The sequence below is a fragment of the Oryctolagus cuniculus genome, chromosome 5 (assembly GCF_051225735.1).
Source record: "Oryctolagus cuniculus isolate XC-2025 breed Fujian yellow rabbit chromosome 5, ASM5122573v1, whole genome shotgun sequence".
Lineage (NCBI taxonomy): Eukaryota > Metazoa > Chordata > Mammalia > Lagomorpha > Leporidae > Oryctolagus > Oryctolagus cuniculus.
The window spans coordinates 137058242-137078593 of record NC_142871.1 but is presented as its reverse complement, the minus strand read 5'-3'; the positions used below and the strand labels follow the sequence as shown (position 1 = coordinate 137078593).

The window sequence follows — 20352 nt, the reverse complement described above, 5'->3', positions numbered from 1 at the left end:
AAAATGTTAGGGAGGATGAAGCCGCGAGTGCAGGCCGAGGCGGAGATATAAGCCACCTTGGAATTCTTCAAGTCACCCCGGGGAGCAAGAGGCGAAGATCTGGAACCAGAGGCAGAGACGTGGGCCGCCAGGATTCGCCAGGTTAGTCCGGGGAACTTGGACTGAATGCCGGTGGTGGCGGAAACATTCGCGGAAGCCACTGCGTGCAGAGAGAGCACGGGGCGTGAATAGATGGGGAACGCCGGGGCTGGCGCGAGGCCGTGGTGCGGGCGCGAAGTGCGTGGAGACCGCGGAGCGTGCGCGCAGAGCCGGGAACCCGCCGGCGGGGCGAGGCGCCGGGAAGCCGCGCAGAGCCGTGAAGCTGCCGCGGGGCGAGGCGCCGGGAAGCCGCGCAAAGCCGGGAAGCCGCGCAGATCGGAGAAGCGCGGGCTGAAGCGGCTCAGAGCTGGGAAGCCGCCGAGAAGCAGTCTCGGGGCGGGCACCGGGAAGCTGCAGGGATAAGAGAAACAGAAGTTTAGAAGTAAAGTGAGAGAAATAGGAATGCTGGAAGATAGAAGTAAAATGGGAGAAATAGGAATGCCCGGAGATAGAGAAATAGAGAAATAGAAAGGCCTCCCCTCATCATGGCAATGAGAAAGCTTGGATTCGGTCTGCCTGATTAAGTGAGGCGATGAGCACCTGGGCGGCTAGCAGCTTATGCGCCGCAGGTCACCGAAGACAGGCACGAATTAACATCAGTAAGGCTTCCCCTCAACGCAACAATGAGAAAGCTTGGATTCGGTCTGCCTGATTAAGGCGGTAAGCGCCAGCAAGCAGCTCGACCAGAGTATGAGCTGCAGGTCACCGAAGATAGGCACAAACCAACACTAATAAGTCTCCCCCACAATACGGCAATGAGAAGGCTTGGATTCGGTTTGCCTGATAGGCTTGTAAGCCCCTGCAGGCTCGACCAGAGCATGCGCTGCAGGGCACCGAACACAGGCATGCATCAGTGCCTAAAAACCTCCTCACAACATGGCGAAGAGAGGACCCGGATTCGGTTTTCCTGATTGATAGGACTTGTAAGAGCCTGTGGCAACTCTAGCAAGTAGAGCAGAGTGTGTGCCGCGGGACACCGAAGACAGGCGCGTATCAACGCCAAAAAAATAAAAAGAAAGGGGGATCTGTGGGGAGCAGCTCGGACTAGACTAAGTTACTGGAATTAAGACTTATTCTATGCATCTGCTCTCCTCTGTGGGGAGCAGCTCGGACTAGACTAAGTTACTGGAATTAAGACTTATTCTATGCATCTGCTCTCCTACAATATGGCGCTGGGAGAGGAGAAAACAGCTTCTACCCAGCTGCCTCCAGTTCAACCAATAAACTGTAGGACTTGCTCCTGATTGGAGAGCAGCGTACTCGGCGTGTGGGCAGCCGAGTTAGGATTGGCGGAGGAGGACTATAAAGGAGGAGAGAGACGGCATGCACCGGGAACATCTATGGGGAACATCTAAGGGAACCCGTGCAGCCCCCGAGAGAACCGGCCGGCGGTGTGCCGCTCCCCTGCGGAAGTGGGGAATGTGGCCAGGGGGAACTGCCCTTCCACGGAGGTGGAAGGGATAGTAGCCAACCCGGGAAGAACCAGCAGCAAACCCGGGGAGGGCCGAGCAGACGAAAGAACAGCGCAGGGTCCTGTGTTGCTCCTCCACGAAGAGGGGGAGCGACACAGTGGTACTGTGATATCTTTCCTTTCATATTTCATTCCTTATGTCCCAGCCACTCTTTCCTGGATTGTGTCCCAAATAAACTACTTCACTCTCAAAAACAATAATAATAATTAAAATCACATGGTCACAAAAGTTGTGATCTGGCTCATTGGAAGAAAAAGTATGCCAACTACTTTTCTAGACCACTCCAATATAAGAGATGAAATTTTAAAATGCCTTTTTAGGTCAAAGAAATAGTACAATTTCTTTACTGAATAAAGTGACTTAGGGAAAGATCACCTTAAGATGATAAACTTTACACTATCAAGAGAGCAACCTTCAGGAAACATTCAGGAGAGCAACCATTAAAAAATATATTTTGAGGCCGCACTGTGGCATAGTGGGTAAAGCTACCACCTGCAGTGCCAGCATCCCATATGGCCACTGGTTTGAAACGCAGCTGCTCTACTTCCAATGCAGCTCCCAGTTATGACCTGGGAAAGTAGAATATGGCCCAAATCCTTGGGTACCCGCACCCATGTGGGAAACCTGGAAGAAACTCCTGGCTCCTCGCTTCAGGAGAGTGAACCAGAGGATGTAAGACCTCTCTCTCTCTCTCTCTCTTTCTCTCTCTCTCTCCCTCTCTGTCTCCCCTTCTCTCTATGTGCAACTCTGACATTCAAGTAAATAAATAAATCTTTTTTAAAAAAAATAGATTTTTTTAAAATACATCTTTGTATTATATTTGCTTCATATTTAGTTATGGATACATGAAAGTAACTGGAAGGAAATAGATGAGAAAAATAATGAATTTAGAGAAAAATTACATCAAAAATAAGGGCCAGAATTGTGGTACAGCAGAAAAAGAACCTGAAATACTAGTTCAACTTCCAATCCAACTCCCTGCTAATGCACCTGGGAAAACTGCACAGGATGGTCAAAATGCCTAGGCCACTGCACCTATGTTGGAGACCTAGATTAAGTTCCTGGCTCCTGGTCCTATTTTCAGCCTGGCAGTTATGACCCTTTCGAGAGCAAACCAATGACTGCAAGATATCTCTCTCTTTCTCTTTCTCCCTTTCTCTTTATCCCTCTCTCTCTCTCTGTAACTCTATCTTAAAAAAATAAATAAATCTTTAAAAATGAAAATAAAATGAGGAGTACATCTGGACTGGCTTAATGAATAAGTTGGCTCAAAAGCAAAAATAAGAATGAAAAAATTATTTAAATGACCATTGTAGAATTTTGGAAACTGACAAAATCACACAATAAATTGAGAAATTTTTGACCAGGAAAAACTATGAAATCTCACAAACAATATCTTCATTTCAGCATAGATCTCTTCTCACATCCTGCAGGACAGAAGTGCACTAATTTTACAAGGTCAGCACAGGCCATTAGGCACATAAATCCAGGTGCCATTGCACCTGAACTAATTGGAAGCCAGAGTGCTAAAAAACAGATCAGATAACATTTCAAAAACAATATTACAGCCTGTGCTGCAGCTCAATAGGCTAATCCTCCGCCTGCGGCGATGGCACACCCGGTTCTAGTGCCAGTCAGAACACCGGATTCTGTCCCGGTTGCCCCTCTTCCAGGCCAGCTCTCTGCTGTGGCCCTGGAGTGCAGTGGAGGATGGCCCAAGTGCTTGGGCCCTGCACCCCATGGGAGACCAGGATAAGTACCTGGCTCCTGCCATTGGATCAGCGTGGTGTGCCAGCCACGGCGGCCATTGGAGGGTGAACCAATGGCAAAGGAAGACCTTTCTCTCTGTCTCTCTCTCTTTCACTGTCCACTCTGCCTGTCTAGATATATATATATATATATATATATATATATATATATATATATAACTACAGTGGGAGCATTCAAGGAATAGCTTCTCAAGTAAGACCATTTTTCAGTTACCTTCATATTATTGGCTAAATCAACTAATTGTCATAAAAATACAGAAGTCTGTGTATCAGACATAGTATCCATTGGCAAATTTTATCTACCACTCATCATCTGGAAGGCTGTATATGTGCACACGACCACAAACATATTAATCAGAATAAGAAGAGGGTACTAGCTGTTTAATTGTTCATGGTTGAACATGAGGACTTGAATATGCAAAGAGTAAAATGTTAGGCTGACTAGAGACCAGGAATCTGACTGGACTTGAATAAATTTTCTAAAACAAACACAGATTTACTAACAAAGGATGAAAACATTATTTGATTAACCACAATCTTTAATGAATGCTTTGTTTATCACTAATACATTTTAACCCAGGATTGACTTCTAGGAATCCAGGTTGAAAAATTCAAAACTCTTTAAGCAAAGGCATTAACAACCACACATTGATGAATAAGAACACTTTGGAGAATTAATACTGAGAGACCACTAAACAAACAAATCTGTACATAATTCCCAGAATGGAGAACAAAATTTGAACTGAAATTATTATAACATATCATGTATTCTATTTAGTATACAGTTCACTACAACAATTAAAAATCATAAAGAAAGTGCAGGAAGAAGAGAGCATGAAAAATGCTCATTAAAAAAGCAATCGACAGTAACTGTCTCTGATGAGATGATGCAAATGATGAAATTAACAGCAACAGATTTTAAAGCAGATATTATAAATAAGTATGAAGAACTAAAGGATAAGACATATAGGAATCAAAGAAAAGTATTATGACAATGAGAAGTAAAATATGAATACAATAAATGCATAAAGTACAGAGAAGGACATAGAAATGAAATTTATAACAAATGAAATTATAAAAATCTCTGGATGGACTCATAGCAGAGTTGAGCAGTGTTAGTAAAATGGCACAGTCTTATCTGTGGCTCCATCTCTGCCCCAGGCACCATTTTAGTCTCTGGTCCTGTGACCATCTATACAATCAGCCTCAGCCCTAAGCCCAGCCTGGCTTACTAGAAGTCAAGTGATCAAGTGGCCCAACCACAAGTGTCAGCTCCACCTCCACCCTAACAGGATTCGCTGCTCCCACTTCCCTAGCCCTGCTAGGCTATAACAAGACCTGCGTTACCACACAGGCTTTCTTTTCTTTCTCTGTTGCCCTCTCTAGCCCTCTCTCTCCAGCCTGTCGGGTTCCTCTCTCCTGACGATGAGCCGTCTCCTTACCCCAGTGTATGGTCTGTTTTGTGGTGGGCTTTCACTGGTGCTGTGACTCAGATCCAGGCTCTCCTGTTGACCTTGCTCTTTTCTTGGGGATCTGAAATGTTTTGGGTTCCTGGATTCCCGCCAACCACGAAACTCCCCTGGACCTCCTTCTTTACCACCAAATGCTCTGTGATTTCCATCCACACCCTGGCCCTCCAAAACCCTGAGGGAAGACAGGCAACAGGGAATTCTGCCATGGCGACCTCTACCATGGGTTGAGGTTCCACTCGGCTTCATCTCAATGTCCTGGTACCAGGTACCACACGTCCACAGGCTGTACACCTTTCCACAAGCTTTACTCCTCAGGCAACAATGGGCATGGATGATGACCCCACCAACTGCTTCCCTTCCATGGTCTCCATGCCTCGGGCTCCAGTGAGTGCGGTTGATGACCCCACTCTCTGCTCCCACACTCCCACTTTGGACTGCCATGATACTGGGGATGCCTGCTATCTGCAAGTCCAATCATACAGGTCACTATGGGGACTTCTTCATGCCACATTCTGTCTGATTCTCCTGTCAGTTGTCCTAAATAATCTTGTTCCTCTCAAATTGGCTCCAGACCTCAAACAGTACAAACTCATCTTTCTTTGTAATCAAGCGTGGTCCATGTATGACCTCGACGACCAGTACAAATGGCAGCTTAACAGTACATTCGACCCTGACATTATTCAGGATCTCTACCACTTCTGTAAGCATCCAGGAAAAGTAAAGGAGATTCCTTATGTTTAGGCTTTCTCCTATCTCCAATCTAACCCTTCTCTTTGCACTTCATGCTCCCTGGCCAAGGTCCTCTTAGCCTCCAAAGTCCCCACTCAAGATTCAAAACCAAAGCCCCTTTATTCTATCTTCGATATTTCCCACTTACCACCTTCCACCATAGGCACTGGCTCAGCGTCTGCTTGCTCAGGCCCCGATACAGTCACCTCCCACTCAACAACCTCAAGGCCCCCCACTTGCTCTGGCACCATGGCTCTCACCATCTCAATGATACCTTGCCCTCCTGCCCAGTAATTCCAGGAGGCAACATCCACTTTAACTGTCTCTGCTGTATCTCAAACTCATTCTCATCCCAAGTTTCGCCCTCCCCCACTCTGTTGAGTCAACATTCTGTTCCCTCATTTCTCTGGCAGGTGGGGAGCTATGGAATTATTGGCTCCACTCCCTAGACAGGCAGGGCACTCCATCATTACAAACTGCTGAAGATGCCTAAGAATGAAATTGGGTCCTCACCTCAAAGTATTTTAATTAAAAAGGTGAATGTAAAATGTGAAATTACAACTACTATAAGAAAAATAGGGGAGAATCTCTATGACATTCATGTGGGTGTTATTCTCTTGGATTCTCCCTATATGCTACAGGGCTATAGCAATTTCTCCTTTTTATAAGGATATCATTCATATTGTACTAGGGATACATCCTCCTTCAGAGTAATCTCATTTTAAATAATTATATCTGCAGTGATCCTATAGCCAAAAAGTCATATTCTGAGTTGCTAGAGGTTAGAAATACAACGTGTGAGATTGACGGAGGGGCACAATCCTTAAAACAGAATATACTGGAGATGTGAAGAATGGAAAATATATTACATATTTAGATAATTATTTTTTTTTCTTTTTTTAACTTTTATTTAATGAATATAAATTTCCAAAGTATAGCTATGGATTACAATGCCCCCCCCATAACTTCCCTCCCATCTGCAACCCTCCCCTTTCCTGCTCCCTCTCCCCTTCCATTCACATCAAGATTCATTTTCAATTCTCTTTATATACAGAAGATCAGTTTAGCATATATTAAGTAAAGATTTCAACAGTTTGCTCCCACACAGAAACATAAAGTGAAAAACACTGTTTGAGTACTAGTTATAGCGTTAAATCACAATGTACAGGACATTAAGGACAGAGATCCTACATGAGGAGTAAGTGCACAGCGACTCCTGTGTTGACTTAACAAATTGACACTCTTGTTTTTGGCCTCAGTAATCACCCTAGGCTCTAGTCATGAGTTGCCAAGGCTATGGAAGCCTTTTGAGTTCACCATCTCTGATCATATTTAGGCAAGGTCGTAGTCAGAGTGGAAGTTCTCTCTTCCCTTCAGAGAAAGGTACCTCCTTCTTTGATGACCTGTTCTTTGCACTGGGATCTCACTCACAGAGATCTTTCATTTAGGTCATTTTTTTTTTTTTGCCAGAGTGTCTTGGCTTTCCATGCCGGAAATAATCTCATGGGCTTTTCAGCAGGATCCGCATGCCTTAAGGGCTGATTCTGAGGCCAGAGAGTTGTTTAGGATATCTGCCATTCTATGAGTCTGCTCTGTATCCCACTTCCCATGTTGGATCGTTCTCTCCCTTTTTTATTCTATCAGTTAGTATTTGCAGGCACTAGTCTTGTTTATGTGATCCCTTTGGCTCTTAGTCCTATCATTATGATCAATTGTGAACAGAAATTGATCACTGGGACTAGTGAGATGACATTGGTACATGCCACCTTGATGGGATTGAATTGGAATCCCCTGATATGTTTCTAACTCTACCGTTTGGGACAAGTCAGCTTGAGCATGTCCCAAATTGCACATCCCTTCCCTCTCTTATTCCCACTCTTATATTTAATTTGAGAATTTTGGTTATATAGTTTAAAGGAGATGAATATGTAGTAGGATATAGAGTTCATGGAAAATTGTATTCTTTCAGTTTTAATATGGGTATAGTTTGAATTTTTAAAGATTGTTGAGAAGGAGTAGAAAAGCTAAGAGAAATAACTGATGGTTCTCCATACCAGATAATCAGTATAGGATTGATCGAGAGAATAGATATTGTGCCCTACATAGAAAGAAATTGTTTGTATTAATATAACTGAGAGGGAGGAGTAATGGAGACATCCTAAATTAGATAGAATTTTTTACTTGTTGTTATAATAAAGAGAGAGTTCCTTGCTGATGGATTCTAATTATTATTACTTTGATTTTCTAAGTGAGAATACAGTACTTTATTGAGAACAAGTGAGAGTAGAGTTGAAAGTTAAAATAAGTGAGCTATTTTAAAGGTTTACAGGAAAAATTTAAGAGAATGTAGACAGATGGAAATGTATGGGAAATAATATTGGCATCCAGGTTGTGAAAGGTACGACAAGGGGCTGGCACTGCAGCATAGCAGATGAAGCCACCGCCTGCAGTGCCAGAATCCCATATGGCCGCCAGTTCAAGTCCTGGATGCTCCACTTCTCATATAGCTCCCTGCTGTGGCCTGGGAAAGGAGTAGAAAATGACCAAAGTCCTTGGGCCCCTGCACCTGCGTGATAGACCCGTAGGAAGCCCTTGGCTCCTGGCTTCATATTGACAGAGACCTGGCCATTGTGTCCATCTGGGGAGTGAACCAGTGGATGGAAGATTTTATTTCTCTCTCTACATCTGCCTTTCTGTAACTTTGCTTTTAAAATAAAATAAATAAATCATTTTTAAAGAAAGGTAAAACAAGTATATAAGGTACCAATGTGCTCGCTTGTATGAATTTTTATAACATGTTAAGCTGCTAGTATGAGCAAGGATAGAATCATCCATTTTGGGGGTCTTGCTAAGAAATGTCAGAGAAGGACAATGAGGGTTTTCAATTATTAGTAAGGGAATATTTGAAGTTATTAATGATTTCTTTTTAAGTAAGAAAGGATGAGAACTGAAGTCAGGAGAGACTGATATACCAGGAAAAAAATGAGAGTCCAATGGGACTGAAGCACTAGAGGAGTAGAAAGAGCTAAATATGCAAGTCAGGATGTTAAACCTTCTGTTTCACGTGAATATTCAACTGTGGATGTCTGCTGGCATTCTGAAAAGGAGTGCACATCAGTTAGAATCAGACCTCATAATAAGACACACAAAAATATACAAGTGGCTTAATGATATAAAGGTTTATTTTAAAACGAAAGAATTCTGGAGTTAAAAAAGAGTGGTTAAAATAATTCATCAAAAATTTCAACTCATAATGTCATTTATGTTATCTATGTCTTATTACATATTCAAAAATGTTCTTCAAGTTGCATCAACAATGTCATATCTATCCAACAGAAAAACTGAACAGGAAAGAATGAAGGACATATAATTTCCATTTAACACAAATCTCAGAAGTTACACTGCACAATCCAACATGTATTATACTGGCCAGCATCTAGTCACATGCAGAAGGTGCTAGGGAATCTAATCTTTAAACCAGGCTGTCATAGGTCAAGAGGTCTATTAATAATGAAGAAGAAAAGTGAGTATAAAGCATGATAAGAAATCTGTGCCACACAACTTCATTTTGACAATGACCCCATAAGGAGAAAGAGAAAAGCAATTTCTGGGTGATTAGGTAGAATTGAAATCAACATTAGGACTTAAAGTCATCATTTTGAGATAAGGGTACACTTCTGAATTACAACATCACTCTGTTCTCCTTCAGTGGACAATGGTCAAGGTGCCTGAGTCAGAGTTCCAAAGCCTGAAGAAAGGTCTTAACCCACCTTGGAATGTCTCCTGGGTAAAGCTGATAATATGAAATTCGTCTGTCATGTTATAGAATGACACATCTCCATCTTCATAATCCAGGAATATTCCTACCCTATGGGGGGACTCTCTCAGAGTAAGACGAGTTTCTGGGGAAGTGAGAGCCCAGTACTCCTCCTCATAAAGCCTGATGGCCCAGAAACCATTTTGTGGGGATATTGTGACTTGCCCCTTCCTTGTTACATTGTCCCTACATATTCCCAGATCACAGGAAATTGTGTCCCCAATATCTACCTCCCAGTAGTATCTCCCCGAGGTGACACTCAGCTGACCCAGCACACAGGGAAGGGAATCAAATCTCTGTAGGCAGTCAGGAAGATCTTGCCTCTCTTCTTGCCAGGTTACACGTCTCTGTTCAGACAGGAAGAGGGAAGGATGGGCAGTTTCTGCATCCAGGGTCACTTTTACTGCAAAGATAAGAGGACTATCATCACTCTAGGGAAGGTCTCAGTAGTCCTGGGCCAGAGAAGCTATTCTGTGTGAGCTTCTGACCCTAGGTGAATTCTGCTAACTTGTGCCCATCTTTGTGTGAGACTACACAAAAAGAACAGGATCCCTGCCACACCATCATGGACTCACCAGCCTGGAACTCTTCTTTCCTCCAATCTGCAAAAATATATCAACATGAGAACCCACCATCTGAGAAAGAAAGCTACCTGATCATTCAGAGTATAAATTCCCAAGGTTTTCTTTAAAATAACAGCAACTAAAGAAAATTCTCTTACATATCCTTGCCCTTCATTGTATAGCCTCCCAAATTATGTCAGACTTGAAGACCTGACCAATGTCAATGCTCTCATTAGAAAATTCTATAAAATAACAATGTTTGACCTATTTAGATGTTGGAGAGGAATTAGGGCATATGTGAATTTGGCTTGACAACTTATGTTTTGCTTTGTTTCTTCAAATTTTAATATAGAATTATCACTCTATCTTTCCTCAAAACCTAAGGTGATACACAAATTTAAAATATTAAAATTTAATGTTTTAACCACATTATGTGTTAAGATTTTAAGTGTATTTGAAAGGTAAAATGAAGGGGGTTGAGGAGAGAGATGGAGAGAGAGAAAGGGAAGGAGACAGAGAGACTCATTTATTTACTGCAATAGTGAGGCTGGGCTAGACTAAAATCAGGAGCCCAGAACTCCATCCAAGTCTCCCACGTGGATAGTGGGGAACCAAGTACTTGGGCCATCACCTGCTCACTTCTCAGATGCATCAGTAGGAAGCTGGATTGGAAGCAGAGTAACTTGAAATCATATTATCACTCTAATATGAGATGCAGGTATCCCAAACAGTAGCTTATCCTCTGTGCCAAAATACCCACCCCAATGTGCAGTATGTTATTTTTATGAGAGGTATGCTTTGGATTTCTTTTACTTTGTAATGTTTTTTACATCAAAAATGTTCATTTATAATATTTTCAATAATAGGTTGTTTTTAGAAACCAGGTCACTCACCAGGGTATAATGCTGCTTTCTTCCAGTCTGCAAGAAAAGAAACCAGGAAACATTTTTTTTTCCTTCTGCGTCTTCTCTTATTGCCTTTCTCATATCTCCCTGTATTTTTCTCTCATCTCCTCCTGTACATCTTTTGTCCTTTCTTTTTTTAGCCTATATCCTTATATTTCAAAATTCAAAGACATGATGATAAAAATGATCAAGTGAAGATAATGTAGAAAAATAAAAGCAATAAAAAGGTGGAGTGTGAAGGTGGGAGCATGAAATGAATGAAAGAAGAAAGAGCAATGGTTATAAAGAAGGGCATAAAGAATGCTGAATCTTTTGGAAATACACCCAGTAGTGTGATTGCTGGATCAAATGGCAGCTCTAAAGCCATACACTCTACTCTTGCTAGTAAAATCACTGGCATGCTGTTGGAGAGTAATAATTCAGAACCTCTTCCATATGCTTGAGTCTCCAGGGTCTCTCTGTAGCTAAGCTGATGAAGCTACAGCTGTACCACAAGCCCTCCAACTGAAACAGTGCCAGTGGTGTTCCAACTGCTTAGAACTGATCAGGGACCATAAAAGTAACTCATGCACCACCAGAGAAAGATACCTAAACATCAAAAACTTAAATATTTTTGGAAAAATATTGCAAAATATAAAATACAGTTAAAAAGGGGAAGAAATTTTGAACTCTGTGTTAACAAGCAATTGCCAGATCTAGCAAGCATAATGCTAGTCTTAGATTAAAGCTACAATAACAACAAAACAACAAAAATAGTAAAATATAAAGACAAATTAATGTTTTATAAACTCTGGAAAAAGACTTTTCAGCAAAATACAAAATGTAAAGCATTCCATTCTTTAATTTTTTAATTCTTTTACTGTAGAATAGCACAGAAAGTCAGCTTTTTTAAGGAACAGAAATGATGATTGGGCAAGGAAATATAATTTGGATTTTTTTTGGATTTTTTAAATTTTATTTAATGAACATAAATTTCCAAAGTACAGCTTATGGATTACAATAGCTTCCCCCCCATAACTTCCCTCCCACCCACAACGCTCCCCTCTCCCACTCTCCCCTTCCATTCACATCAAAATTAATTTTCAATTGTCTTTATATAAAGAAGATCAATTTAGCATATATTAAGTAAAGATTTCCACAGTTTGCACCCACACAGAAACACAAAGTGTAAAATACTATTTGAGTACTGGTTATAGCATTAATTAAACACCTAAGAGTAATTGTGTATTAATTACAGAGTTCAACCAATAGTTTTAAGGAGAACATAAAAAAATACTAAAAGGGTAAAGTATTAAGTTCTTTTTTTCTTTTTCTTTTTTTTTGTTTGTTATATACTTTTTTATTTAATAAATGTGAATTTACAAAGTGCAACTTTTGTACTGTTGTGGCTTCCCCCCCCAACCTCCCTCCCTCCCATGGCCCTCCCCTCTTCCACTCCCACTCCCATCCCGCCCTTCATCGAGTTTCATTTTCAATTACCTTCATATACTGAAGATCAACTTAGTATTTACTAAGCAAGGATTTCAACAGGCTGCACTCACACAACCGCACAAGGTATAGGGTATTGTTCAACTAGTAGTGTTGGTTTTAAGTTTCATAGTAAAACACATTAAGGACAGAGATCCTACGTGGGGAGCATGTACCCAGTGACTCCCGTTGTTGATTTAACAATTGGCACTCTTATTCATGATGTCAGCAATCACCCGAGACTCTTGCTATGAGCTGTCTAGGCTATGGAAGCCCCTTGAGTTCACTGACTCTGAACTTGTTTAGTCAAGGCCATATCACAGTGGAGGTTCCTTCCTCCCTTCAGAGAAAGGTGCCTCTCTCCTTGATGGCCTGTTCCTTCTGCTGGGGTCTTATTCACCAGGATCTTTCATTTAGATTGTTTTTTGCCACCGTGTCATGGCTTTCCATGCCTGTGAGACTCTCATGGACCTTTTAGTCAGATCCGAATGTCCCAAGGGTTGATTCTGAGGCAGGATTTGGATTATAAAATTCTTATTTTAATAAAACTTCCTTAATGGTGGAAAAAAAGAATTCTTTGTACTGTTTTCCACAGTTTATTTAGTAATTTATATGTCCATCAACTATGTAAGAATCTCTCTTTCCCATATCCTCACTAGTATTTTAACTCTCTTTTTGATATTAGCTATTTTAACTGGAGTGAAGTGACATTATGATTTTGAAGGCTAGTAAAATTGAGCATTGTTCATACATTGTTGACCATTTGTATTTAGTCTTTTGAGAACTGTCTATTCTGATCTTCTGCCAATTTTTCCACTGGACTGGTTTTCTGTTTTTGAATTTTTTGAGTTCCTGATATATTTTGGATATTAATCTTATTTCAGAAAGGAGATATTTGCTTCACTTTTTTATTGTGGCACTGTTAATAATAACTGGGAAAAGGAATCTATCAAGGCATACATGAATAAAGAATATTTATGTATGCATGTATACATATGTATATGTTTATATATACAAACAATGCAATATTATTCAACTACCAAGACAAATGAAATTTTATCAGTTGCAGCAAGATAGATGAAAGGGAGATCATCATGTTAAGCAAAATAAGCCAGGCACAGAAGGACAAATACTGCATGTTCTACACTGTATGTAGTGGCTAAAACAAGAAAACAACAGCAATAACAACAAAAGCTCAGTATGGGAACAGAATAGTGACTACTAGAGGCTGGAAGTAAAGGGGTGGTAAGGACAGAGGAAACTTGGTTAAAACATTAGGGTCAGCAGGGTGTGGTTCATTAACTGTCACAATACTAAAGGAATTTGGGTGTGGTTTCTTAACTGTGACAAATATGTAAATATAAGATGGTAATAAGGGGAAGATGCATGTAGGGTATATATGAACTCCATACTACACATTTTTGTATTGTAAATTTAAAACTCTCTGGGAGCCAGCCCTGTGGCATAGTGGGCTAAGCCTCCACCTGCAGTGCTGGCATCCCATATAGGCACCTGTTCCAGTCCAGGCTGCTCCTCTTCTTATCCAGGTCTTGCTAATGGCCAGGGAAATCAGTGAAAGATGGCACAACAGCTTGAGCCTCTGCACCCTTGTAGGAGACCTGGAAGAAGCTCCTGGCTCCTGGCTTCAAATCAGCTCAGCTCTGGCCATTGCAGCCATTTGAGGAATGAACCACACTCTAACTCTACCTCTCAAATAAACAAATAAATCTTTGAAAAAACTTCTTAAATTTAAACAGTTTTTAACTTTTTTAAAAAAAATAATATCTTAGTCCCGATTGCCCCTCTTCCAGGCCAGCTCTCTGCTATGGCCCGGGAGTGCCATGGAGGAAGGCCCAAGTCCTTGGGCCCTGCACCCTCATGGGAGACCAGGAGAGGCACCTGGCTCCTGGCTTCCCATCAGCGCGATGCGCCAGCCACAGCGCACCGGCCGCGGTGGCCATTGGAGGGTAAACCAACAACAAAGGAAGACCTTTCTCTCTGTCTCTCTCTCTCTCTCTCTCTCTCTCTCACTTTCCACTCTGCCTGTCAAAAAAAACTCGTAAAAAAATATAAAGCTTATAACATTAAAAAATATAACTTTCACCCCATTGTTGAAACATTTTCAGATTGTACTTCAGAAAAATAATGCCCCAAACCCTTCTTTGCCAAATAGGGAATTTTTGTTGCATTTCTGTATACTAACCAATTACTATAGGGGTTAAATCCAAAAAGACAGAAAAACAGAATTTTTGAGAGAGGAAATGATTATTCACTGAACTTGAATTGAGCCTACTTGTATCTGAGAAAAGCTATATCAACATGCATCTTATAATTGCTAAATGACTCAGATATGAACTGAACCGTGTAAGATATAAGAATGAAGTTTTCCAAGAGATAAAAATTACTTACCAATCTTATATTGAGCCCTCCTCCTACCTAGGAGAAAAATATACAAAACATATCTTTGTGAGATGGGTTTGTTAAGATTTAAAAAGACTACACAATTCAAACCATATATCTGCCAGTGTTCATACCTGCAACATTGGACACAACATATTCACTTCATTAGCAGTAAAAGAAAACTCTAAAGTACATTCCAACCAAACACTTCACACCAATTGGAAGAAAACTATCTAAGGTCTAAATCGTTAAATACAAGGGGCTTCAGAAATCTTGTATGAAATGGAATTAAAAGATAAGGTTTATTTTGGTGTGAAATCTTTGACATGTATCTATAGTTTATTTCATAATTCACATTTGCTGCAAACTTTTTGAGACCTCTTTTAATTCTTATAATGCGGCACTAAAATTTGTAGAAATTTCTTAGAACAAGTCCTTAGATTTTAAAGTTATATTGCCAATAGAATTTATGTAACAATGCATACTAAGTTCATGAAAGAACAATTCAGAACTGAGTAGACTAAAAAGAAGAAAAATTACTAGTAACTATGGTTTCAAATATAAAATCATGATAATAAAAAAAAAAAAAAACAAGAACATGCTCAAGCTGACTTGCCCCAAACGGTAGAGTTAGAAACATACCAGGGGATTCCAATTCAATCCCATCAAGGTGGCATGTACCAATGCCATCTCACTAGTCCCAGTGATCAATTTCTGTTCACAATTGATCATAATGATAGGACTAAGAACCAAAGGGATCACACAAACAAGAATAGTGTCTGCAAATACTAGCTGATAGAATAAAAAAGGGAGAGAATGATCCAACATGGGAAGTGAGATAACACAGCAGACCCATAGAATGGCAGATGTCCTAAACAACACTCTGGCCTCAGAATCAGCCCTTAAGGCATGCGGATCCGGCTGAAAAGCCCATGAGAGTATTTCAGGCATGGAAAGCCAAGACACTCTGGGGAAAAAAAAAAAAAAAAACCTAAATGAAAGATCTCTGTGAGTGAGATCCCAGTGGAAAGAATGGGTCATCAAAGAAGGAGGTACCTTTCTCTGAAGGGAGGAGAGAACTTCCACTTTGACCATGGCCTTGTCTAAATATGATCAGAGTCAGTGAACTCAGGGGGCTTCCATAGCCTTGGCAGCTCATGACAAGAGCCTAGGGTGATTACTGAGGCCAAAAACAAGAGTGTCAATTTGTTAAGTCAACAACAGGAGTCACTGTGCACTTACTCCTCATGTAGGATCTTTGTCCTTAGTGTGCTGTATATTGAGATATAATGCTATAACTAGTACTCAAACAGTATTTTTCACTTTATGTTTCTGTGTGGGAGCAAACTGTTGAAATCTTTACTTAATGTATGCTAAACTGATCTTCTGTATATAAAGAGAAACGAAAATGAATCTTGATGTGAATGGAAGGGGAGAGGGAGTGGAAAAGGGGAGGGTTGTGGGTGGGAGGGACGTTATGGGGGGGAAGCCATTGTAATCCATAGCTGTACTTTGGAAATTTATATTCATTAAATAAAAGTTTGAAAGCAAAAAAAATGGAAAAATATTTCATGCCTTGGATTATTTGAAAATATGGTCAAATGATATGGATTAGCAAGTCTCAAGACTACACTTGATACTAGTATATACAAGTTGTTTAAATGGGCAATAAAAGGAGGAACTTATGTCTCTCAACAAATTTGGAGTTTTATACCCAGAGTTGTGAATTAAGATATTATCATATGAAAAAGAATGAACACTCTACTACAGAAGCTGTGTTGTACAACACAATTAAAGGAAATTTTCAGTGGAAACAACTAAATTCCTCTTGACATTATCCCTTTCATCTCATGACCTTATAAAGAAGATATAACAACTATCTTCAAGACAGAAGAAGTCGACGAAAATATAACATAGGAAACAAAATGGGTGAAGGGAAGGAGAGGAAGAGGATCAGAAGGAAATTCATGATGAGAAATGTTCAGGAAGCCAAATAGAATACAAATAGTTCAATTTGAAATCAACAATAAGGAAAAGCAGAGAAGAGTAGAGATGATGTGAAGAGAAAAGAAATGGCAAAAAAATCTAAGAAATTTAACAGGAAGAAAAAGTCAGAAAAATTACCAAGTTCTCTCTGAAGTTCTTCTGAAAAATAAAATGGAAAACTCATATAAATGTCAGGGGGCAACATGGGGGTAGTCAGGATACTTTAATATGTGAAATCTTAAAAAATAAACAGCATCATAGAAACAGTGTAGAAAATTTATTACTAGAAGCTGAAGTGACCTGAAACTTTAGATATGAAATACATGAAATTTGTATACGTTTGTCGCTCCCCCTCTTCGTGGAGGAATGACACAGGACCCTGCGCTGTTCTTTCGTCTGCTCGGCCCTCCCCGGGTTTGCTGCTGGTTCTTCCCGGGTTGGCTACTATCCCTTCCACCTCCGTGGAAGGGCAGTTCCCCCTGGCCGCTTTCCCCACTTCCGCAGGGGAGCGGCACACCGCCGGCCGGCTTTCTCGGGGGCTGCACGGGTTCCCTTAGATGTTCCCCATAGATGTTCCTGGTGCATGCCGTCTCTCTCCTCCTTTATAGTCCTCCTCCGCCAATCCTAACTTGGCTGCCCATACGCCGAGTACGCTGCTCTCCCCCAATCAGGAGCAAGTCCTACAGTTTATTAGTTGAACTGGAGGCAGCTGTGCGGAAGCTGTTTACTTCTCTCCCAGCGCCATATTGTGGGAGAGCAGATGCATAGAATAAGTCTTAATTCCAGCAACTCAGTCCAGTCCGGGCTGCTCCCCACATACGTTAAATAAAATTTTTAAAAAAAGAAGCAGGAGGGAGGAAGGAGGGACAGGTAAAGAAAAGAGGTTGATCAAAATGTACAAAGTTTCAGTTAAACCGGAGGTCAACATTTTAAACTATATAGTGACCACAATTCCTAATAATATGAATTTCAAAGTTCTTCTAAAAGGTACATTTTTAATACTCTTACCACAAAAATTATAAATTGATGACAAATATATTAATTAACCTGATTGAATTCACCTAAAATGTATACTTGAATCAAAACATCACATTATACTCCATAAAATGAAAAATTAATAGTTATGAATTAAAATAAAATTCAAATATGTTAGGGAAATCAAAATGAAGATGAAAATGAGTTAAATTTCTACTGTAAAGGATATATGCATAGAATTAATATGATTTGTAGGATAAATATAACCATGAACATATCAATAAAGTGACAAGGAAGCGTATTTCTAGCTTAGGAAATTTTAAAAAGTAATATAGAAAAGCTAAAGCTGGATAAAAGAATTTAAATGATGGGAAAGAAAGATGAAAATTTATACTTATGTATACTTATTTGATAGATTAAAACATTAAAGTAATTCAACTAATCCAACAAACATACCTATATACACATACACATGAATGGAAGGGCTTAAAAAAGTGGAAAAATGGAATTAAAAGATGATACCTCCTGTTTTTCTCTCTGCATCCCTACCTTTCAAATACATGAATAAATACATAAACTTCTGTTAAAAAACGATTGTGCATTTGGAGCAGTTGTTAACTCACTGCATGGGATGTCAGCATCTCATATAATAAGGGTTCAAGTCCTGTCTCCACTTCTGAGCCCAGCTTCCTGCTAATGCACACCCCAGGAAGCAGTCATGATTACTCAATGGTTAAGTCCTGGCTACACACATGGAAGACCCAGATGACTTCCTGTCTCCTGGCTGTGTCCTGGCCCAGCCTGACTTTTGTATGCTTTAGGGAATAAAGCAGAGAATTGGAAATCTCCCTCTGTCTCTCTGTCTTTCAAAGTAAATGAATAAATAAAATTCAAAAATAAGCCATGAGAACTTCTTGAAGCCTCTTGTATGGGACGGTGCATTGCCTTCCTCTATAGGTAATGTATAATTTATAACACATGCCATCTTTGTATTAGTGTATTGGCTTTGATATTCTAATTTTCCAAGATTTCTCTGAGTACGTCAGAAGAAACAAGATATCTTTAAGTAAAATATAATTTTCATAATTAGTATCCATTATAGTATGATCAAGACTTTTAAAAATGTTAATAGACATATAAAATATACATATTTGTGGGGCACTTAGTGATGTTTTGATACATGTATAATGTCTAATCAGGGTAAGCATGTTCAAATCCTCAAACATTTAGCTTTTCTTTTTAATGAAAACACCTGAAGTCTATCTGCTGGATGTTTTAAATTAAAGAAATGTACAGTACATCAATACTATCTGTTATCACCCTACTGCGCAGTAGCATCCCAGCACTGCTGACTCCTATCTACCTATGACCTCGTACACACTAATCAACTTTTTTCCATCTCTCCTTCCCCCTTTGTCTCCTCAGCCTCTGGTAACCTCCAAGGGCATCTTAGAAGATATTAGAGCCATTAAGAAAGCAAATTACTGTAACATCTGGAAACTATATTTTTACAAACATTATGGTCTATAATTCTTCATATTTAATGAAATTAATTGGAATTTAATCAAGTTGTCAATTGACAGAACTTTTATCTTTGATAAACAGTTCTGCTGTGTTTATCATTTACCTTAGGAGCCGTCCCAACAATCTGCTGACATTGCTTTATTAAGGTCCTTACTACTCCTAATACTTATATATAAGAACACAATTTCTCAGCCTACAAATCTTAATTTAAAAATAAGAAAATAAATGGAATAAAGATGATATTAGTCACTGACTCAAGTGTTTCAGAGAAATAAAATTAAATGAGAAAGAATAAGAAAGGAGGAAAGACAGAGGGATGGAAGGCAAGTATCATTATGCTCCTACATCTGTATATGTGAACTACCTGAAATATGTTCACTTGTATAAATACAAAATTTATAAAAAATTGAACGAGTAAATCAAGGTTAAAAAAATGCTATGAAAATCGTAATTATAATGTAAATGTATATCATGCATATTATGTGCATAAAACTGATAATGGGGCCAGTGCTGTTGTGTAGTGGGTAAAGCAGCCACCTGCAGTGCCAGAATCCCATATGGGTGCCTGTTTTAGTCCCGGTGGCTCCACTTCCAATCCAGCTCTCTTCTATGGTCTGGGAAAACAGTAGAAGTTGGCCCAAGACCTTAGGCCCCGTCACACATGTGGGAGACACGGAAGAATTTCTCTCTCTCTCTCTCTCTCTCTCTCTCTCTCTCTCTCTGCCTCTCCTTTGCTCTCTGTGTAACTCTGACTTTCAAGTAAAATAAAAGTATCTTTAAAAAGACTGATAGTTTTATTTAAAGAATAACTTGAATAATTCACTGAGAAATTTATGAAGAAGAATTTGAAAGAATATTTAAATTGTTTGAGATAGACTTGGTTTTCCACAATTATTTTTAGGATTATATGATCAGTCTGCAAACATTTTGATCATCTCGCCAAAATCATCATGAAACTTCAGAAGCATTTGGAATATGAAAGAAGCAACAATTATAGAAAAGGAATGACACGGAATGAAAAAAGGAATGATAAAGATTGGAAAAGATGAGGAAAAAGAAACAGAGAACATAATAGGGGAGAGGCTCATAACCCAAAAAATAATAAAGAGGGAAGAATAGAGTAGATGTTTGGAAA

The 20352-nt window shown here is 39.8% G+C and overlaps 1 protein-coding gene across 4 annotated transcripts in view; it reads right to left on the bottom strand.

Moving 5' to 3' along the window:
- Nucleotides 1-8747: 8747 nt before the first annotated feature.
- The window catches only part of LOC149126695 (butyrophilin subfamily 1 member A1-like), a 37648-nt gene continuing 26043 nt past the window's right edge, over nt 8748-20352 (bottom strand). For 2 of the 4 annotated variants that reach the window (XM_089332387.1, XM_089332389.1), the window contains 5 exons: nt 16857-16877; nt 14742-14768; nt 10854-10880; nt 9973-9999; nt 8748-9800 (listed from right to left, as the gene is read on the bottom strand). In XM_089332387.1, coding sequence (XP_089188513.1) covers nt 9286-9800; nt 9973-9999; nt 10854-10880; nt 14742-14768; nt 16857-16877 — 617 coding nt within the window. In that variant the 3' untranslated portion in view covers nt 8748-9285. The remainder of the gene's footprint in view (nt 9801-9972; nt 10000-10853; nt 10881-14741; nt 14769-16856; nt 16878-20352) is intronic. The other 2 variants (XM_089332388.1, XM_089332390.1) reach the window with 1 other exon arrangement.